Genomic DNA, 24,151 nt, shown 5'->3' on the forward strand with positions numbered 1-24,151 from the left:
TAGTGATTATGAAATAAAACACATTCTTGTATAATTTGAACTCACCAGCCAAACAAAAAATGACACCACATCATATGTCACCATCAACAAACTATTTCCACTTATTCTCCAAAGGCTGAAGACATTCAGTCTGAGGGTGGCAGTGATAACAGCAGTCTCTCCCAACTATTTTTAGAAAAAAGAAGGGTTTTCACTTTCAAATGTAATTTGAACTCAACATCCCAGCAAGAGAGGAAACTTTTTTGTCACAAACAGTTCTCATGAAGTAACGTTTGTTGAAGATTTGGTATTTATAGCTTGAAGAGACTCTGTAAGTCCAGAGGCAGCAATGCTTGCCACTAGACCATGAGCTATGGAGCCACATTGAGCTACTGCATTACACCAGGCAAAAGGAGGTCTGACACAGTATTAGAAGGTCTCCTAAGTCTTTTGTCACCTAGAGTATTTTGGTTATTGTTCTGTTTCATTTCACCTTCATCTTCCAGCCTACAACTCTTTATTAACATAATCACTTCAACAACAAGTTTCATAAACAAGGCATGTAGTAATATGTACCCAACCATTTTCTCTTTGCTAGTTGTAAAGTTCTTTACTAGTCATATTTCTTGCTCACTCATTGCCAGACTTTGTTCCTTATTCAATCAGTCTCCTGATTTTCAAGAAATTCCCTTGGAACACCAAAATTTAGAGGCTCCAATAATTTTTTTCTGCTTTTCCCACTATACATGCTGCACCCACACATGGAGTTGTGCTCCAAACAGATTTTCATTAATCTTTGTCTGGTCTCAGCATATGGGCTGTAACATGGAAGCATTCAACTGGTGTTCCATAATTCTATACACGATGAGATCACCAATCTATTCCACAATTTTGTATACCTGTCCCACAACCATCCTGAAACATTAAGGAAGAAGAATTGAAAGAATCATCATCCTTTCTCATAACTGTTCTTTGGACACCTGAGTAATGGACTCTGAAGAGACAATGAATAGGTCAACACTTTTAGCCATGCTTTGATTGTGTCAATCTTTCAATCTGATTCAAAAAGAGTACTTTCCACCATATAAATGGTAGTGCTATCAAAAGAAAACATCTTCAAAGATTGGTTTGATAGCTGATGGACACACTGTAAGAAAAATGAGAAATGGTTTGTCATACTAATAAGCAAAAATACTAACACAATGAAGAGTCAAAGTAAAACCACTTCCTTAGGTGACAAACAAAATATCTAGAGATACAGGTCGAATTGCAATCTGGACACTCGTTAACAATCTTAAAAGAACACTTGCCGAGTTGTCTATAACTCAAGTCATATGACTGAAAGGTGTAAAGCTTTTCTAGAAAGATTCACTTTCCTGTAGCTGCCCCTACCATTATTCATAGTCTTTAAAAAATTTGTAAGCAAAATTATAGTATTAGCAGACAACATGTTTGGTTAATATAATCAGTAGATAATGTGGAAGGAAATTTGAGTTGTAACACAGTTTTATATAAAAGACAGTCAAGGGCAAGATGCAGGATTTCACTCAATCAAACAACTGTTTAATGTTCAATTAATGAGGGTATTAGAGATGCAGGACAAAGTTGATTGGGGGAAATCAGCCAATCTACAGAAAACACAAAATACCAAAATCTGGATGGCTGGACAGTGATTTGCGCCTCCTTATTCAGCAATTTCAGTGTAAAAAATACTGTGAAATGTTGACTAATGCTATCAAACATGCAAAAACCATGCATCACATGAGAGAACAGCAAACTCACTGAATAAAATTATCACTTTAACGTATGTCAGGAAATAACTATTACGGCGTAAATAGGGCATTCAAGGTATTACTACAGGGAAAATGAAAATTAATGCACAAAATTTCATAACCACTATTTTTCATTAATTTGCAAGTAAAATCAAGCTTTTACTGACAAACATGTAGAACTTTTGGAATACTGTTTTCCAAGGCAGCTGCACCACACGCAGTGACAACACACAAAGAAACAAACAGAGGAGACTGAATCAATTATTGAAACACTGACAATCAAAGACTCACACATACAAAAAAATATTATGTAAAATTATAACAATGAAAATAATCAATTTTTGAAAATATAATGTAGTCTTTCCTTCTCATCCTGGTCAGTAAGTCTCCTCTGACCCAGGGTTCTGGCTGACTTTTCTGAACTCTACTCCTCTGCCTATACCTCACTAGTCCTTTTCCTTCATCCCTCTTCCAGGGTGAGCCATTGGCTCCAAAAGCTTGTCTATGTAATACCTTTTTTATGTGTGTTCTCCTGCTGCAGCTCGGTGAGAAGATTTTTTTATCTGTCCATTTACGTTATGTATAATTATAAGTATCGATTCATGACACAATAATACTGCAATGTCTTCAGTAAATTTTGGGTGTTACTGAATTAAAAGCAGCTCCACTGCAGCCGTATGTGAGGCAAGCATGCAAGCACAGAGGTGGTGACACGTAATTTCACAAGCTAGCCAGTTTGTACACGGTAAGGTGACTGGGCTGACCAGCACAATCGCGGTGAAAGGCCATGCAACTATTAACCAGCTTGTGGAGTATTTCCACAGCATTGAGGCTCTGAGATGTTGATCTGTATGCGCGTGGAAACAGGGTAACAGCACAATTCATTGCTATAAATACCCTGTGTTTCCAACATAATTATGCACAGTCTGGCAGCACCCTCCATGACATCAGCTTCATGCAATTCTCTATCATATTATGGGCCAGCCAGCAACCAACACCAATCTGAGCAGCCATCTCCACCAGACCAGCTCAGAGTTTTATGTCTCCACCTGCACACTTGGAACAACACATAAGATGAGCCACCAACAGGCTCCAACGCAGAACTTCTGTCTTGGAGGGCAGTGGTTCGCAGCTACAGAGGTACTGCAGCAATCCTTACACACCAGTGTGAGTTTCTAACCCAGTAACAGTGGCTGCCTATGAGAATTCAGTGGTTTATGCATCACTGACACTGCTCACTCAGGGTCTCATAATGCTAACTTAGCCACGCACCACTGAGTGAGATAAACAGTGTCAGCAACATGAGATGAGGACATAAAATGGCCATCCTGCCCCTGCTACACTCCAACATCCATCGGTATCACCGGTAGACCACACACCTGAAGAGGGTGAATCCAGGAGCATCACAGCACTTCCAAGTTGCAGCTCAAGGTTAACTAAAATATGTTGTATCTTTCAGCAGAGTTTTCCTAGTCACCCCTGGCCAGCACTATCATCTCCAGGCCCTATGTGGAATATGATTCAGGTGTTATCATTTACTGGACATTATAATGTTTGTTAGGGAGAAAAAAGGAAGAATGATTTTATAAATGTTTGAAGGGATAAAGCAATAATCATTTAAACAAATGGAGTGTGTGTGTGTGTGTGTGTGTGATAATCATTTAAACAAATGGAGTGTGTGTGTGTGTGTGTGTGTGTGTGTGTGTGTGTGTGTGTGTGTGTGTGTGTGATTGACTAAGCAGGAAGTTAAGGATATTAAATATTTATTTTCTTTCAACAAGCACTTGTTCATGTGAACAATACCACACACTTGCATCACACGGAATATTAAAGATTTATGTGGCAAACTGATCAGTTGTTTCTTTTGCATCTAAAACACAAATAATAAAACCAATTCCAGCAAACAGGTAAAAGGAAATGTGGACCACAATGGGATTATTATCTGTGTGGTCATCATAAATAATTCTGGGGCTTATGCTCTGGCATATCAATGGACAAAATTCAATAATTTATAATAATTACTAAATTAAATTATAAAAAATAAAACTGAATGAATTCCCAAATAAATATATTAAATGTTCTGTTCTCTCTATTTTCATGCTTGTATGGCATTGTACATCATTACATCACAATTCAAATGCAATGCCTAATACAGTATGTTCACCCAACCCAAAGCAACGCATATACATGCACAGCTACACTGTCCTGAACAGGTCCACACTCCTAGCACAGCAGCACTCCTTCCATTATTCCACTATTGGAAAGTGTTATAGAATCATTTTAGTGATTTATGTGGCACGCACCGTGCTGGGAGATGACAAAGTAGTGAGAGGTGGCACAGACCCAATGTGTTTCACTATTAATGTTTGGTTGATTGTCATGAAATAACTAGATTTAAACGAAACCAAATCCTTGTTGACAACAAAAGTTGAACACAGCCCACATAAAAGTCAAGAGAGAAAATGAATTCAAAAATAAAATTCCATTTACCACTTTGGTGAAAAATCCTAAGATATTTATGACTTACACACCACCACTTCCACCATGTATTTCCATGGTGTTGTTATAAGTCTTTTAATGTTACCTAACCATCATCTACAAGATCAGCATCTCTGTTCTTAATCTAGCAGAGTCCAGCAAGCAACTTGCTTAGTCCATTTAAAATCAAATTGTGTGGCTACATGTGCTGTCCACCTCAATTTCATTTTCGTTAGTGTTATAAAATTAATCCTACAAAGAAGTCTGTTCCCTGAGCCATTGGTTTGTTTCCTCTTGTCTTCAAGTAACTCCCAACATGCATCTCCTTATTGCTTGATGAACAACCAGGGTGTTTGAATGTTTTCTTTCTTTTCATTTTAATGCTATGTCTCACTGCCGTAGGACAAAGGTAACAAACACTGATTGTACACTTTAATTTCAAACATGTCCGAAGTTTTTATGTATTTTGGAACAACATGGGGACCAGACTAATTTCCTTCCTTTTTATGTCTTCAGCTCTCCATCTAGCTGCAGTCAAGAAGTGATCTGAATAGGAAAACTAAGCTGTTCTATGGCTCAGTTGTCAACTTGTGCCATTTTCTATTAGATGTTTTGTAGGCCTACTTTCAAACTTACTGTATTAAGTGTTTTCTTTAGTTATTGACGTCTGCCTGCACTACACACTAACAGTGATTCTTTACTATCTTGTGTGTATTTTTTTGGTAACAAAAAAGTCTGCAATGCTTCAATAGATGTGGCACTACAATCCTACAGACAACGAGAACATTTCAGTGGAAAACAGACAACTTGAAGAACAAAGAGAAGATGAAGTGGAACTATTACGGCAATGTGGAGACTATAAAAATAACGCATTCCAAAAATGATCACTGGTCTCAGAAAGATACTTGTGTTAATTCTGATGCAGATCATTTTTAAAAGGTATATTCTGTATCTTTGTTAACTTCCTGTGCATTGGACGAGTGCCATAAGTGAACATATGAATTTTGATTGTGAAATAAATTTTCGGCAATAATACTTAGCATACAAGGTGAGGAGAAGCGACTGTGAACAGTTCCTGATCACCAGAGGGAATCCTCGTGTCTTGTATTCAATCTTGCAAACTAGAGATAGCAGTGTATGCACAGGAGGAGGGATGAGTCTGTCTGGCAGGCCATGCAGGGAACTAGGCTGGTAACAGGCATCACTTTGGGAGGTGTTGGGGCAGGGAGTTGGGGAAACAGAGAGCAATAAAGGAGAGGAGCAGTGAAGGGGAAAGATGGGTGGGTGTGTTGGCAGAGGGTGTCAAACAAAGAGGGTGAGAGACAAGAATAGGGATGAGGTGACAGAATAGAGGTGGAAACTGTTGGATGGAGGGTGTGGGAACAGTACGTTACCATAGGGAGAGGTCAGGATAATTTCAGGTGCAGAGAATGTGTTGTCAGGATACTACCATCTGTGCTCTTCAGAAAAGCTGGTGGTGGAGGGGAGGATTCAGATAGCTTGGGTTGTCAAGCAGCCATTAAAATCAAGCCTGTACATTCAGCTGCATGTTGCACCACAGGGTACACTACTTTGCTCTTTGCCACAGTTTGGTGGTGGCTGTTCATCCTGGTGGACAGCTGCTTGGCAACTACACCAATATTAAAAGCTCTGCAACAATTGCAGCACAGTTGGTATATGACATGGCTGTTGTCATAGGTAGCCGGCCTCTGAAGGGGTACAATAAGCCTGTGACGGGACTGGAATAGGAAGTGCTGGGTGAGTGGACTGGGCATGTCTTGCACCTGGGCCTCCCACAGGGATGTGAATTGGGATTGAGAGTGGTACAGGGATGCACTAGGATGTTGAGGAAGTTTGATGTGCAACAGAACACTTTCAGAGAGGTTTGAAGGATTTTGGGTTGGATGTCCCTCATTAATTATTAATTTTATGTCTGTAAATGAACTGTTTAAACAGATTTACATTTTACAATTAATAAATTAACATTGTGAGGTGCTTTGATATAGTTTATGTTGATATCCCCCCATCCACCTGGCCCCCCCTTGCTGCTATTTGAGAGGAATGGGCAATGTGCCATTACCAGATTTCACCATCTTCCTTCATTTTCAGAGTCGTCCATGACAATTCTAGGCATTAACACAAATGATATCACCGTGAAGAAGCAAAAAGAAACCTAGACTAATGCAGCATAAAATTCCAGTTTGACTATATTACTTACAAGAAACAACTAGTTTTCTAAGAAAAAAGAAGATAAAACTACAAACTCTTCTCCTCCAATAAGTCTGCACATGTTATCTATCTTTGCACCTCTCTTTTCTTCATCAAATAAGTTCCCCCCTGCCCCCAAGTACAGGTTAGTGGTTGCTTCACAAAGAGGCTTAACATACCTGCTTTTAAAAACATGGTCCATTGTCTTCTTAACAGTTTCCAGTCTTCAGGGAATCCACAAGCAAATCTGTTTTTAATGAAGTGTGGTAAGCCTGAAACTGAAGTCAAAATAGAAATGTCAATTAATGTTTTTCAGATATTTTTGTATTAAAAAACCCTGATTAATATACTAATGGAAAAAACTGCGACAATTCCTTTCATTGGAATCAAAGCTATCAGATTATTACAAATTAAAAACACTAGAAGTTGGAATACAATTATTCTGCACAGAAAGCTCAAAGCAAACAGAAAAAAAGGCAAGTAAGAATATTACAAAAAGAGATTACCAGTTAGACTACTTTAGTTCAGAAGTAGGTACCATCAGTTGGATTAACAGATGCTAACATGAGGTCCTTGAGGCTTGGGGCAATCAGGGCAGGAATACTTTTGTTAGTTGGTTGGTTGGATATCATTACAATTTCAAAGGTTACATACACTCCTGGAAATTGAAATAAGAACACCGTGAATTCATTGTCCCAGGAAGGGGAAACTTTATTGACACATTCCTGGGGTCAGATACATCACATGCTCACACTGACAGAACCACAGGCACACAGACACAGGCAACAGAGCATGCACAATGTCGGCACTAGTACAGTTTATATCCACCTTTCGCAGCAATGCAGGCTGCTATTCTCCCATGGAGACGATCATAGAGATGCTGGATGTAGTCCTGTGGAACGGCTTGCTATGCCATTTCCACCTGGCGCATCAGTTGGACCAGCGTTCGTGCTGGACGTGCAGACCGCGTGAGACATGCTCAATGGGGAACAGATCCGGAGATCTTGCTGGCCAGGGTAGTTGACTTACACCTTCTAGAGCACGTTGGGTGGCACGGGATACATGCGGACGTGCATTGTCCTGTTGGAACAGCAAGTTCCCTTGCCGGTCTAGGAATGGTAGAACGATGGGTTCGATGACGGTTGGGATGTACCGTGCACTATTCAGTGTCCCCTCGACGATCACCATAGGTGTACGGCCAGTGTAGGAGATCGCTCCCCACACCATGATGCCGGGTGTTGGCCCTGTGTGCCTCGGTCGTATGCAGTCCTGATTGTGGCGCTCACCTGCACGGTGCCAAACACGCATACGACCATCATTGGCACCAAGGCAGAAGCGACTCTCATCGCTGAAAACGACATGTCTCCATTCGTCTCTCCATTCACGCCTGTCGCGACACCACTGGAGGCGGGCTGCACGATGTTGGGGCGTGAGCGGAAGACGGCCTAACGGTGTGCAGGACCGTAGCCCAGCTTCATGGAGATGGTTGCGAATGGTCCTCGCCGATACCCCAGGAGCAACAGTGTCCCTAATTTGCTGGGAAGTGGCGGTGCAGTCCCCTACGGCACTGCGTAGGATCCTACGGCCTTGGCGTGCATCCGTGCGTCACTGCGGTCCGGTCCCAGATCGACGGGCACGTGCACCTTCCGCCGACCACTGGCGACAACATCGATGTACTGTGGAAACCTCACGCCCCACGTGTTGAGCAATTCGGCGGTACGTCCACCCGGCCTCCCGCATACCCACTATACGCCCTCGCTCAAAGTCCGTCAACTGCACATACGGTTCACATCCACGCTGTCGCGACATGCTACCAGTGTTAAAGACTGCAATGGAGCTCCGTATGCCATGGCAAACTGGATGACACTGACGGCGGCGGTGCACAAATGCTGCGCAGCTAGCGCCATTCGACGGCCAACACCGCGGTTCCTGGTGTGTCCGCTGTGCCGTGCGTGTGATCATTGCTTGTACAGCACCTCTCGCAGTGTCCGGAGCAAGTATGGTGGGTCTGACACACCGGTGTCAATGTGTTCTTTTTTCCATTTCCAGGAGTGTAGTACTTCTGTGCCTGGAAAATTCTCTCATAGATTTTACAGAGAGGGGTGGGAGACAGGGGTGAGGGTGGGTGGAGGTGGGGGGGGGGAGGGGGGGATCTTCCATAATCATTAACTGTCTTTCCTTGTTTTAAGATAGTAATGACCCCAGTTTGCTCCCACATGTTAAGGTGTTGGCTGAAGGTAAAGCAAATTACAATGATTTCTAACAGTCATTGTTACATTTTAGTGCCAAAATATTTAATTTGTTATAATAGAATATCATTAAAGTCTTTACTTTGCTCTTGGTAAGTGTTCTGTTTGGCTCTCCTGTACTGGAGGAGTCCCAAGTATTAGTATTTCTTCTTCATCTTCTTTGTTCCTACTTTTTTTAAGTACAGTTTGAAGGACATCAGCCTGAGTGTGCCATTTGCCAGGAGAGCCTGGCTATTTGGCTGGCAGTCCTCCTGTAGAGTATGTTGTGTTGCAGTTGAGATTTCTTTAAAGATTCAACTGCTCTCCCCATTTATAGCTCTTCCATTGCCTTTCTAATACAACTTGCGATTTTGGCAGTCAGTACTGAACTGATTAGCAGTTGGCCAGTATTACCTGCAGGCACAAAGAAGGGGTTGGCTTTAAACAGCTATACATATCTTTATAGCTTGTGTTCCATTTCTCGAGATAAGCCCTTGAGCTAATTGTAGCTATAGCCTCTTGGAATGAACTGTTTTAGAACTTTGTTGCTGTTGTTATTTCAATACTATATTATCTACTATGTTCTGGAGTGTCTTCCAGTTTGTTTTTTGGGTGTTATACCTGCGTCAAAATCTGACATTTGCAAACAGACATGCATATTACTTTAAAAATAACTTTTCCTGTTTTGGTTGTTTGATGTAGAGGTGCAACATCTTTTATATATTGGTGTATTATATGCTGAGTGACAGAGTGGAGCTCCACATCGTAATCTCTTCACCATCTTGGATTTTTAAAGGACACAGGGAATCTCACATTGTCAATCAGCTGTAAGTGGTTTGTTTCAGTCCACTGAATAATGGCCTCCCCATTGTTGTAATCTTCAGAATGGCCCCATAAGTTTCTGTGACTGATCACATCTTTGAAAATAGAACTAACTGAATGTTGTTGATGTTGTTACAAAAGAAATATGTATCTGCTCCATACATTTTCAATTATCTTCCAGAGATCTGCAAAAGATCTGACCCTACAAGCCACCAAGTTTCTATTGTGATAGGTTCTCAAGGACAGAGATATCTCTATACATTCCCATTTTATTAACTCCGTACAACACTGTTTAATGTATAGATGATTATTTCTTGTTGTTATAAAAAAAAAACTATTGGGTGTGCGTATGTGTGTGTGGGGGGGGGGGGGGGGGGGGGGCTATGCTTATGCCTACCTTTGAGGCTCCACCATAAACGTTCAACTCAAATTTTTAATGGTCATTGTATGAGAAATTCCACTTTTGTGCAGAATTAGAAAATATAAAATAAACGTACATGTCCGAACCTCTTCAGCTGATACTGGAGGGTTTGCTCCACAAAATAGGAAAAGGCAAAGAAAATGTGGACCACAGTGTACATATTTACTATGTGCTACAATTTGTTCATCATAAGAATAAACTTGATGTAAACAAATACAAACACGATGATTAGTCAGCAGCCATAGCACATGTACACTGGTGTTCTTACACTCTTGGAAGCAGGTCCTACTTATGTATTAGATGTCTTATTACTGTGTTGCTGTAATGAAACTTCAAGATATTATATTTGTATTACCAGCCATCAACATACGAGGGTGGTTTAAAAAGTTCTCGGAACGGAAAAGGTAAAAAGTACTTACATGACTGAAACTTTTTTATTTTATTTTTCAATTTAGTCTCCTTGTAGGTTAATGCACTTGGTCCTATGATGTTCCGGTGCCTTGATCCCATCTCAAAAATTTGTTTCCTCCAGGCCTACAACAATTCTTTGTTTGAAGTGAATCTTTGTCCACCAAGAAAAATTTTCAGTTTCAGGAAGAGATGGAAGTCTGACGAAGCCATATCAGGTGAATAAGGCATGTGTGGCAACAATTCATACCTTAGTTACTTAGTTACTATGGCAACAGCACATGTGTGCAATTTGTCCAGGAGGTTAGCACAGTATTCTCCAGTAATTGTTTGCCCAGTGGGGAGATAACCTACAAACAGAATCCTCTTCACATCCCAGAACACTGATGCCATGACCTTTTGGGGACTGATGACCTCAGATGTTAAGTCCCATATTGCTTAGAGCCATTTGAACCTTTTTGAGTCATGACCTTCCCTGTCGAAGGAATTGTCTTTGCTTTCTTTGGTGGGGGAGAAACAGAATGGTTCAACTGCTTTCACTGTTGTTCTGTCTCTGGGATATAGTACTCCACCCAAGTTTCATCTGTAGTCACAAACAGGGGCAAAAAACCTTTTTCATTTCTCCTAAAACAGGCCAAACATTGTTCTGATGCATCCATTCTCATGCGTTCTTGATCCAGCGTCAAGAGTCGCGGCACCCATTGTGCAGATAATTTTTTCATTTCTAATTCTTCAGCTAAAATGTGAAATACCCCTTCAGATGCCATCTGGCAAGCATGATCAACTTAATGCACTTTCAATCAGAGATCATCCATGACTATTTTGTGCACTTTTGCAATGATTTCTGGAATAGTGACATCTATGCCGGCCACTGCGTGCATATCATTTAAGCTCTCCCGATCAAATTTAAATTCATTTATCCACTTGGCAACAGTTGAATATGAAGGAGCAGAGTCCTCCAGTGTATTCTTGAAATCGGCATGAATGTCCTTTGCTTTCATACCTTCCTTTATGAAGTACTTAATCACTGCTACAATCTCGATTTTTTCCATCTTTGCAACTCACTATGCGAGAACAACAGAGCCACGTTACCACCACAGCTCTCTTCCAAGAGCATGTAAATGGTATATATTTACAGACAACAGTCCAATGAATATCACGTGAACAACATGTTGCACTAGCACTGACCTCTCATGGCAATTCCGAGAACTTTCCAAATCACCCTCATATCTCTTAAATACACTTCAGCTACATAGTTTTTATTGCAAAAATTGTGTACCATCTGTGCACAATAGTCGGCTCTGATTGTCATGCTGTTAATATATACTGTGAAAATTGCTGACGCAGTTTCCTGCTCCATATTAAAACAGATGCATGGGGCACCTTTAAAAAATACCAGAAATTGGTTGTCCTTAATGATTTTCACAAGTTCACAGAGAAAGTTGGCTTTGAAGTTTTCTGAGGAACTTTATTTATGAAAGTTAAGGCATATCTGTGAATGAGTTGCATGGCTGAATCAGTGGCGTTAAAGAATTTTAGCTGGATGTTGTAGGGATTTCTCTTATTTTCTTCTTGTTCCTAATTACGCATATTCCAGTTTTCATTGCAAATATAAAACTGTAATTATCGATATTTTGCAAAAAGTTTGCTATTAAAGAGCATTTAAATTAAGAAAACATTGAAAATAAATTTTTGGGACAAAAATGATAATCAAATTTTCTTTATTTGGATAAACCCACTGTTTTACTTCACACACAAGAAATCAACAAACCAGAGTGATAAGCTTTCTAGAAACATGGAAAACAATAATTTTCATTTTAATGACATTGAGCACACCATACAACTACTGCATTTTTATAGCTGCCACCATACACTGCAATCCAAACAGAACTGAGTTAAAGGTTATTTTGTGAGAAATAACATGAAATTTAAACTCCCACATGTACTGGAATAAATGAACGAAGCTTTGTGACATGTCAATGTTGAATGGTAGCAGGATGCAGAAATGCATATCATAAAAGATGGAGAAAAAAGTGATGCTTGAATGGCTTCATGGATTCTCTTGTTGACTGCCTTGTCATCAACATAGCTAGTAACTGTTCCTAAACTGAAATGTATTCCTTGGATTTCAATATGGAATGAGTTCAGAGATTACCACTCGAACGGCTGTAAGTAATACTTTCAATTGCTTCCCTATATGGTGGTGGTGGTGGTGGTGGTGGTGGTTGTTGGGATGTTTTAGGGGAACTAAACAGCTAAGGTCATCAGTCCCCCACCCTATACGGTGAAATCCCTGCAACACACTTTTACATCACACATAGCTTGTGCCGAAAAATTACCCCGTGTTGAAGTTGGATTGCTCACCACTCTTATTTTTAATTACATCACTACGTTAGCTACTGCCAACATTATGTTATGTTTTCCATATTGTGCAGTAAGAAGTGTACTGCCGGAGTTTTGCTGTATATTATTTCGTTCTATTTAAAAATTAAATGGCATTCAAAGCCGTATTGTCTCCCTGCTCACCTCTTTTTATGTTGTAACTGAATGTTCACATCCCTGCTGGTTAGTTGGGCCATCTAATTGGCCAGTGCTGTCCATGTTAAATGTGCTGGTAAAACTGTTGTCCTGTATTATCGTTGAGTTGATGTGCGAGTAACACAGCATAAAACATATACTTATTACTGTACTTCACAGTACTCGAGACAGCTTGGCTTCCACTGCATGTGAAATGTAATCCAATGAGATTCTAGCTAGAATGGAAGTATATATAATGTAATGTTTACATCAGGTTTATTCTTATGAAGAAAGCAGCATAATCAGCATGATATTCGGAGAGTCCTATCATGAAACATACTCAAAATGAAGTACTGGTTACTGCCATCAACAGAGCTAGTAAAAAAAAACAGTTATTGTTGAGCCCCAGTTTACATCTTCAGTCAGTCTGGAGTATAGAGAGGGTGGGGGCAGGAGAAACGAGACACACACAGAGAATCCTCACACTTGTAAAGTGGAATCTGTGATCTGATTTCCACACACTTTAAAAGAGCTTTGTGTTGCAGCTTTATCTATATGTTCAAGAATATCCTGCGTACATTGGGGAAACCACAGACAGCCAATCTCCATCAGAATTACACAAACTATTTGTATTCAACATGTTGATATTGTCGTACGCTAATGTCGAGTGTGCCTAAACTGGTGTGAAGACTGGTTATTTTTAGCTGTGACATACATATGTTTGTCATTGGAAAATCCAGCCATTATCTAGTATAGAGGATCTGACGATGATGTACATTGCTGAAACCAGTAACATGCAAAATAAATTGAAGATAAAATTACAGCTGACAGTGTTCATTTTTACATACAAATTAGCTGTTGTCCTAAAATACAGCAAAGTTGGAATGGGGGCACCCAAGCTGCACAAATCATGTCCAGCTGTCAACCATAAAGTGTTAAAAGATATAATGTATTGTTAAATTTTTACCAACATTCCACATTTGACGTTGTTTAACCCATTAGTGCCGGAATTGATTTTTTCATGATTTGTTAAAAAAATTTGCGTCATAATGTCTGTAAAAGGCATAAATTGCACAACAGAATTTTTTCGACGAAAGTCATTACCGCCATTAGCGAGATATTTGACGTTGCCATATGGCAACGTTAGGCGCTTTCACTACCTAAATTTATATGGATTACAACTTCAACTAAAATAAGTAGGTTATTGAAATTTCTTGTTACATATATAAATTTTGTGCAAATTTATTATTCAGTCTTCATCATACAATTGGTACTTTATAACACAATACAATTAATAGGCCTAATCAAAAATCAAACACTGAACTCAGCATTATTTCACATGAAATGGAATAAAACATTCAATACACAATCCCACATTCCCACATTACATTTTGAACACATTGTTCTCACAATAGATTTACTGTCCTTGTGTGCACACCTTTTCTTCTTCTTTCCTTCTGTGTGCTGGACGAGGTAGTCAGTCTTATCAAACCTAACTGAATCTGATGTGCGGCTGTCAGAACATGCCCTTGATGCAGATGGTCTCCCAGCTCCTTTTGGTAAAGCTTGGTGTCTTTGCAAGTACACTGTTGCTACTTCTCTCTTGAAATCAAGCTGAGAAATAGTTCGGTTTCTTGCTTTAATATACAAAATCCAACTGTTTTGTACGGCGACATCTAACATCCATGTAAAGAGACACCAGTACCATTTCTTGCATCTTATTGCAATTCGATAGCATGCTTGTTCTGATCCATCTGATCAGTACCTCGCACGTATGTATTATATTTGGCTACCAGTTTTGGTCTGTGAATCATTATATTTTGCTTTTTAGTTGCGAGAATCTCTTGACTTCGCCAACTTCTTGTGCACCACATAAAGAAGAGATCATTGTGACAACTGAGTTGCCCAGCCACCGCACATACAATAATCCATCATTCTTCTCTATTCGGATCTGGGGGCTCAACAAACACTCACCTTCAATATCATCATTATAAAGAATCTCCAGTGCTTCAGCAAGCGAGAAACCTCTTCTCAAACAAAAAAGAGAAAATTCATCCTTTTACTGAGTACAACCGCCTAGCGTTGCCACATGGCAACACCGACGTTCAAACGGCCTAAATGAACGTAATTTATTTCACAGCAAGCAGTAACCTCTAAAGAATATATATTTGAGTACTTAAAGCACAACCATACTAAAAAACCAAATTATATATCATAAGTTACTGTGTAAAACATTCTTACTCGAACTCATACTCCATTTTTCTTCATCAATCAGCAAACGACGACTTCCAACACTGCTTACACCGCAGAATTTAAATGTATTGTTAAAACTGTTGCATTGTAGTGATCTTTACAGTATTGCGGAACAGAATTCAGTGCTGTCAACACTCTCGCTTCGTTGATGTCATGGAATCAATGAATTTAAAAAAAGTGTTACAAGCGTTGCCATATGGCAACACACAGCGCTAATGGGTTAAACCTGATCACAGTTATTAATTAAAAAATCATGGTACTTTGACAAAGCAGCTGTACTTAAATAATAAATGAAAAAATTTGCTGCATCAGCTTTGGAAATGTAAACAGAGCACATTACAGTCTTTCCTTTTTGTAAAATGTTTCATAATGGCCCACAGTTTGGTAACCGTACTAGTCATTTACAAAACACTATTACAGAAACAATAATATTCCCATCACATTAACGAAAATCTCATTGTCATTTTCCCTGGATTTTAGTTATTGCTCTTACAAGGTGTAACATGATGATATTGCTTAAGGGCATATTATTACCAAATGATGACCAGTCTGTCACCAGTGCAGGTACTGCACAAGGTCCATGCATGTGCCCTGCAAAAAGAGTAGTCTCTGTGAACAGTGGCAGCCAAGTTTCGCAGCAAGTGCCAGTTTAATCTGGGACACGTAGTTACTGTCTATGGGACTTGCTTGCAATGATCACTTCACACAAACAAAGAGAAAGATTTGAGTGATGTTCCAGCAAATACTGAAGTGCCTCACATCATGTTTAGCTGTGATGTCACTCTCCTGAAGCCTTGCGACGAGGGCTCACAAGTTAAATCTTTTCCCAAGCAACCATAAAATTTGCAATGGTTGTGTCCATCTGACTGGAAAGCCGCGATTCACTGTTTCATCAACTGAGTTACTCAACAACTACTTACGACTTTCATATGCTTTACATATGCCCGTGCCCTCATAGACACTACTTTCAGACTGGTTCTTACAGTTGTAAAAACAGGTGTAAATTTAAACTGGTGATATAGAAACACAGATCTGCTTATCAGTATTATGACTTGCATTCAAATATCCAATATAAGTAACACCATGCAACAGCCTTCCTCAAAGTGTAACAGACATTTCTTACCCCACTGCTGCTACTGCACTGCGCTTGTAAAGAGAAGGGCTCCAGGAGATTATGCAGCAGATGCCATGGCATGTGTACAAGTCACATGGGCCACTGCAGGCAAACTCTGGTGGCCAGTCATGCAGATGCCATTGACAGAATATTCAAAGTATAGCGTTCTAGTGGCCTGGTGCCATGGCTTGTACCCAAATATTATATTCAGAGTTCAAGCAGCCCTCCCCCATGGGGAAAGAGCATTCCAATTATGCGGGCATGGGGGCAGCTCTTACAAGAGAACCGATAACACAGGCACCAGTAGCATCTCGATGTCCAGTTCCTTGATATGGTGGAACTGTGCCCATGGTGAAGGTGCTGGCATCTTGTTTAGGGGCACCGGCGTTGAAGGGCCTGAAGGCACTGGCGCAGCTGGCACCAATGGCAGTGAAGCACTGCGGAAAAGCCCAGCAGCAGGCATCGAGGCAGCTGAACCCGGAGAAAAAGCAGGAGGCAGCAACATCCACATGGAATTGAGTCCACCCCTGCAGCAGGGACACTCTACAAGACGAGGACATGTGCTGAGGGCAGAGGCAGCAGACCCTTGGGCCTCTATTATGCTGTACTATTAAGCACTACTGGTAGGTGTGCAACACCGTCAGCCCATCATTGGTGCGCACAATATAGTGGCAGTGGCCTCGGCAGCTGTGGACCATGACCGAAGTCCATTTCGGTCTGTGGCCAAACACAAAAGCCCAGTCCATGGGCCCAGTAGCTTGGCACAAGGGCTGTGCTATCAGACTTTGGTGGAGTGGCATGAGCAGACGTTAGAGGGTGCATTACTGGCAACCATGGACCATCTCAATTCTACTCCAATCCCTGTAGGAACTCAAGAAGCATGTCAAGGCTTTGTCTGTGGAGGAAGACACCACAAGGTACTTTTTCATTTGTATGTTGAATGTATGGACAAGATTTCCCATCTCACCATTTCGTTGGGGATGAAATGGGGCAGCAGTCATGGGGAAAATACCTTGATGGGTGTAAAAATAATAGAAGGCCCGAGACACATACTGTGGACCATCATCCATCACAAATTTCGGAGACGGCCTGAATCATAGCTGTGGCTGATGTCTGAGGGCAGTGAGTAACGTATTGAAATTTATAGAAAGCATTGACAACCAAAAACCAGGAAAAATTTAGGATGGGTCTCATGAAATTAATACACACATATTCCCACAGATGCTGCAGCAAAGGCAACGAAGAGAGCATCACTCGCAGCGCTGTCTATTGTGTAGCACACTGAGAGCAGGCTGCAACAAAATGTACACTGTCACCGTCAATGCTACGTCAAAACACAATAACCTGGTACCCAAGAACCCTCAGTGTCCCTGTCAAAACTGAAGCACATTCTGCTGTAAGACAGCCAGAATCACAACCACAAACGACAGCTCATCCAAAACTAAGAGGACACAATCATAAAACACTTAAAGGTCATGATGTACGGCAAAACAGTTATGTAGAGGATCAGAAGCCCTGCCCAGAGGCCTGTCTGGCCAAACATGCTGAATAAGGTGAACAACTTGATGCAAAACCGTATCAGCAGTGGCAGTAGCTGCAATCCAGAGGCTGAAATAGAAAACCCTTCCACTGTATGTTGTGCCTCAACATCTAAGTGAAAACAAAGGAGTTCACCCTAATAAAAAGTAGGGTCTGGCCCCAGTGGAAGGCGAAATAGTGCATTGGTGTTGGTTTGTTGCACAGTAGGACAACAATGTATTTCATACTTCTAGCGAGACAGAAACAAGGCCCAACACCGGAGACAATGAAATGCTTTGTCAGAAAACAAAGCAGAAGGGTTAAACAACGAAACCAGCGCGCTTACTGTCAGTAATGAGGAAGAATTTAGACCCATACAACACAACATGAAACTTTTTGAGTGCATAGAGAGCAAGTGTTTGCTTTTCAACTTGAGAGTAGCACTGTTGAGTGAAGTTTAATATTTATGACACATTAACTATTGGACTTTTGGAACCATCCCCACGTCAAAGTGTGAGAACAGCCTCCAGTCTATACTGAGAGGTGTCCATAGCCAAAATGTCTTTGTAGAGCATGTAGAATTCTGTCATTGCCCTCCAGTCCTCCAGGGCCGGGTAGCACAACCCCACGCCACTGTCTACGTCACTGATGTCCGTTTGTTACCAATTCTCATCATGATACCTATGCTAATTGTATGGTCCTTGGCACCATCATTCGGTTGGCTCCTGAAAAGGAGGTGCAAAATGTAATTTTGAATTTCAAAAGCATGAACAAGTGCTCACAGGTCGGTGTCCACTGACAACAAAGGTTCTTGTGGAGAAGAAAGACAAAACCTCAGAACACAGAGAGTCTAATGCTGGTAAGGGTAGTGGCCAGGTACGAGGTACACCATATGTGAAACAGAAAAACCAAAGGTATTGAAAGCATCCTGACCAAACAAATGTGCAGTACAAGCTTCCAAGAAAGTTGAGGTACAAATTACAGACAATACATGGTGGGAGACACAAATAGCCCCAAAAGTGGAATGTGCTGCTTGTTGTAGCTCACCAAATATCAAGTCACTGGAGACACAATTAACACCCATGTCCATTTCCGCAGGAGAGGGATAGGAATGATACACAGACACTAGATGCCCTTTTTTTATTTCAGTTGCTGCCAAGTCACCAAGTGCTTAGGGAACACGACCTTACCATGTTGCACAGAAGTAAACGGGCAAGATAGGAGCATGATGAGCTGCTGTTGCTGTGGTGGTTGTTTGGCATGTAACTGTCCTGTCCAGTATGGCATGGAGGCTGCATTTGTACAGCTGTCACGTCGTCCTCCCAAAGAACTGACTGGCACCCAACATGCAGGGAATAGGAGTCCCCACATTGATGTCACACCAAGTCTCAATTTGATCACCAGCAGCACAAGATACCTCAAAAGACTGAGCAATATTTAACACTTATGTCAAAGATGGGTTTGCAAGTTGTAGTGTGCACTGATGCACCTCCTTTTCAGGAGCCAACCAAATGATGGTGCCATGGACCATAGAACCAGCACAGAAATAATGATGAGAATTGGTAACAAATTGACCATGGCCTGGAGTTCTGCCACCTCAGCCCTGTAGGACTGGGGGGCAACGTCAGAACTCTAAATGCAATGACCTGTGTGTTTAACAGTGACAATCTGACAACAACTTATACATTTCGTCAAACGAAAGCAACGCAAGTTCCTGGAATGTGGCTAACTGGAACAACAAATGGAAGATCCAAGGAGAAATCCAAGAAAGGAAGAAACATAGAATTATACATGTTTGCAGTAATGATACCAAAAGCTAAGAAGTGCTGCCAAAGATGCTTCTCATATGACTCCCAGTCTTTGGCCGCATCGTCATAAGGGGGAAAGGGTGGTTTTTATACCAACAGTACAAAAGACTGCTGAGCCAATGTGGCCAACAAGTTCGTGACAACAACCGTAAGGGCCTGCTGCTGCTGCTGCTGCTGCTGCTGCTGCTGCTTCAGCTGCTACTGCTGCTGCTGTTCAAGGAGACTGGACACTGCCTCCATGGATAGAAGAAACAAAGGAAAACCAAATAGACTTGCACAGGCAAAAGTGAACACCATGCTCAAAGCCAATTTGTCGTACTGTAGGATACATGCAATAACATGGCTCCAATGAAACAAGGTTTGCTCTTCTTCCACATTCAAGCAAACAACAGTTGAGAACATAAACACAAATATAGAAACAATCCAAGTATTGATACAAGCAGTTGCTGACGGTAAGTATGAATACAATATAAGGGCATGTACCTGCTGCACTGCACTTATAAAGATGAGAGCTCAGTTAGATGGTGCGGTGGATGCCATGCCCTGTGCACAAGTCATGTGGCCATTGCTGGCGGCCTCTGGTGGCCGGGCTGTTCAGAGGCTGTTGACAGAATATTCATAGTGCAGTGCGCCAGTAGCCTGGTGCCACAAGAAGCAGTAGTAGCAGTGGGAGGAGGGGGGACATACTTTCTGCATGGTAGCTGGACACACTTTCTGGGTGATAGCTCACATAATTTCTGCAACTAAGGTGCATCCATTGGCACTTTTCATTTTGAGAAATGTGAATGCTGCTCTTCCTTCCTCTGTCACACATTAAAAATTCAAATTTGTCCAGAATTTGTTTATATTTTAAATATTTCAGTACTGCTTAGTAGAAGAAATTCACATTTTTCACTGAAAAGAACATTGGAGCATGTGCTTCTCATTAAACTGAACAATGCAAGAAGTGCAATAGTATCTAAGGAAACTGACGCAGAGATCTGAAATGTGAAATAATTTGGGTGAAGGTCATGGTTAAAGCAGGCTCAGACATGGTAATTGGATTTCTCTATAGCCCCCTGGCTCAGCAGCTGTTGTGGCTGAGCACCTGAAGGATAATTTGGATAATATTTCGAGTAGATTTCCCCACCATGTTATAGTTCTGGGTGGAGATTTTAATTTGGCAGGTATAAACTGGAAGACTCAAATGTTCATAATGGGTGGCAGGGACAAAGAATCCAGTGAAATTTTTTTAAGTGCTTTATCTAAAAACTACCTTGAGCAGTTAAACAGAGAACCGACTCGTGGCAATAACATATTCGACCTTCTGGTGACAAACAGACTCGAACCATTTGAAACAGTTAACGCAGAACAGGGAATCAGCGATCATAAAGCGGTTACTGCAGCAATGATTTCAGCCGTAAATAGAAATATTAAAAAAGGTAGGAAGATTTTTCTGTTTAGCAAAAGTGACAAAAAGCAAATTACAGAGTACCTGACAGCTCAACACAGAAGTTTTGTCTCAAGTACAGATAGTGTTGAGGATCAGTGGACAAAGTTCAAAACCATCGTACAATATGTGTTAGATGGGCATGTGCCAAGCAAGATTGTAAGAGATGGAAAAGAGCCAACCTGGTACAACAACCGAGTTAGGAAACTGTTGCAGAAGCAAAGGGGACTTCACAGCCAACATAAAATTGGCCAAAACCTTGCAGACAAACAAAACTTACGTGAAGCGAAATGTAGTGTGAGGAGGGCTATGTGAGAGGCGTTCAATGAATTCGAATGTAAAGTTCTATGTACTGACTTGGAAGAAAATCCTAAGAAATTTTGGTCTTATGTCAAAGCGGTAGGTGGATCAAAACAAAATGTCCACACACTCTGTGACCAAAATGGTACTGAAACAGAGGATGACAGACTGAAGGCTGAAATACTAAATGTCTTTTTCCAAAGCTGTTTCACAGAGGAAGACTGCACTGTAGTTCCTTCTCTAGATTGTCGCACAGTTGACAAAATGGTAGATATCGAAATAGACGACAGAGGGATAGAGAAACAATTAAAATCGCTCAAAAGAGGAAAGGCCGCTGGGCCTGATGGGATACCAGTTCCATTTTATACAGAGTACATGAAGGAACTTGCCCCCCTTCTTGCAGCGGTGTACCGTAGGTCTCTAGAAGAGCGTAGCGTTCCAAAGGATTGGAAAAGGGCACAGGTCATCCCGGTTTTCAAGAAGGGACGTCGAACAGATGTGCAGAACTATAGACCTATATCTCTAACGTCGATCAGTTGTAGAATTTTGGAACACGTATTATGTTCGAGTATAATGTCTTTTCTGGAGACTAGAAATCTACTCTGTAGGAATCAGCATGGGTTTCGAAAAAGACGGTCGTGTGAAACCCAGCTCGCGCTATTCGTCCACGAGACTCAGAGAGCCATAGACACGGGTTCACAGGTAGATGCTGTGTTTCTTGACTTCTGCAAGGCGTTCGATACAGTTCCCCACAGTCATTTAATGAACAAAGTAAGAGCATATGGACTATCAGACCAATTGTGTGATTGGATTGAAGAGTTCCTAGATAACAGAACACAGCATTTCATCCTCAATGGAAAGAAGTCTTCCGAAGTAACAATGATTTCAGGTGTGCCGCAGGGGAGTGTCATAGGACCGTTTCTATTCACAATATATATAAATGACCTTGAGGATGACATCGGAAGTTCACTGAGGCTTTTTGCAGATGATGCTGTGGTGTATCGAGAGGTTGTAACAATGGAAAATTGTACTGAAATGCAGGAGGATCTGCAGCGGATTGACGCATGGTGCAGGGAATGGCAATTGAATCTCAATGTAGACAAGTGTAATGGCCTGCGAATACATAGAAAGATAGTTCCCTTATCATTTAGCTACAAAATTGCAGGTCAGCAACTGGATGCAGTTAATTCCATAAATTATCTGGGAGTATGCACTAGGAGTGATTTAAAATGGAATGATCATATAAAGTTGATCATCGGTAAAGCAGATGCCAGACTGAGACTCATTGGAAGAATCATAAGGAAATGCAATCTGAAAACAAAGGAAGTAGGTTACACTACGCTTGTTTACCCACTGCTTGAATACTGCTCAACAGTGTGGGATCCGTATCAGATGGGGTTGACAGAAGAGATAGGGAAGATCCAATGGAGAGCAACGCGCTTCGTTACAGGATCATTTAGTAATCGCGAAAGCGTTACGGAGATGATAGATAAACTCCAGTGGAAGACTCTGCAAGAGAGAAGCTTAGTAGCTCAGTACGGGCTTTTGTTACACTTTCGAGAACATATCTTCACTGAAGAGTCAAGCAGTATATTGCTCCCTCCTACATATATCTCGTGAAGAGATCATGAGGATAAAATCAGAGAGATTAGAGCCCACACAGAAGCATACCGACAATCCTTCTTTCCACGAACAATACGAGACTGGAATAGAAGGGAGAGCCGATAGAGGTACTCAGGGTACCCTCCGCCACACACCGTCAGGTGGCTTGCGGAGTATGGATGTGGATGTAGATGTAGAAGCAGAATGGTGAGACCAGGTGAGATAATCAACAATTATGAAAAGGATAGATCGCTACTCAATGTGTCATCTTTACAGTTAGTAGCACTCTTATCCTTTTCATTAAATTGAGTGTTTCATTTTTCTAAAACTGATTTACCATTTACTTGGATGCGACATTATGAGTGTGATGATCTCGCTTTGTTGGCATACTACTATATACCGAGTCCAACAAGTATTGTATAAAGCAGTGTTCTGTAAAGTATATGACAGCCGGCAAGTTATGTGTTGCAATCATTCTCTTAGAAAACTTTTCTCATGGATAAAACAATCTTCCTGCAGATATTTCCTGCCTCATTACATAGCCAATATATTTCTGTTGTCGGCAACGCATAACATTGCTTGGTGGGGTGGTTGGTTTGATGTTTAAAGGGACCAAACTATGTGTCATCGGTCCCTTGTTCCACTGAACTAAGTCCATGGGACAAAACGGAAAACAAACAGGACACACCACAACACACCACAGGAGTTCTAGATAGGGAAAAAAGTGATCAGAACAGCTTAAAGCAGTAGAGCAGATGTCCTGGGCTGTCTGATCACGAGGATAAAAAAGGATGATCCAGCCACTCTGCAACACATTAAAATCTCGAACCTAAAAGTACTAGGGTAGAACACACAGAGAGACTAAGGAAAGAAACTAAAACTTAAACCAAAGAATAAGAACCAGCGGCACGTAGAAAATGTAAAACAAAGTTAGCTGTGGAGGCACTGTCTCCTAGAATTGAAGGAAGGGAGTCAGGGAGATTGAAATTCCGTCGTAGAGCGGCTAGATGTGGACAGTCCACAAAAGGCGGACCACTTTCAACGGGAACCGCAGTGACAACATGGAGGGGCCTTATGCAGGAGAAGATAGCCAAGTGTGGCCGATGCGCAGGCAGCAGAGGACCACAGAGTCCCTGCGAGAAGCCCGCAGAGAAGACTTCCACTCAGTTGTGCTCTCCTTGATGGCGTGGAGTTTATTGGGCATAACTAAGCTGTGCCACACTAATTGTAATCCTGTTTAGTCATAGTACAAATCGATAGCATGGCATCACAGTCCAGAGGGGTGGGTGGGGGG

At 41.3% G+C, this 24,151-nt stretch overlaps 1 protein-coding gene across 6 annotated transcripts in view; it reads right to left on the bottom strand.

The window, feature by feature from the left end:
- Positions 1-24,151, bottom strand: part of LOC126353935 (uncharacterized) — a 340,432-nt gene that overhangs the window by 179,783 nt on the left and 136,498 nt on the right. For all 6 annotated transcript variants that reach the window (XM_050003197.1, XM_050003198.1, XM_050003202.1 and 3 more), the window contains one exon: positions 6,617-6,715. In XM_050003197.1, coding sequence (XP_049859154.1) covers positions 6,617-6,715 — 99 coding nt within the window. The remainder of the gene's footprint in view (positions 1-6,616; positions 6,716-24,151) is intronic.

Source organism: Schistocerca gregaria, chromosome 3 (genome assembly GCF_023897955.1).
Source record: "Schistocerca gregaria isolate iqSchGreg1 chromosome 3, iqSchGreg1.2, whole genome shotgun sequence".
Lineage (NCBI taxonomy): Eukaryota > Metazoa > Arthropoda > Insecta > Orthoptera > Acrididae > Schistocerca > Schistocerca gregaria.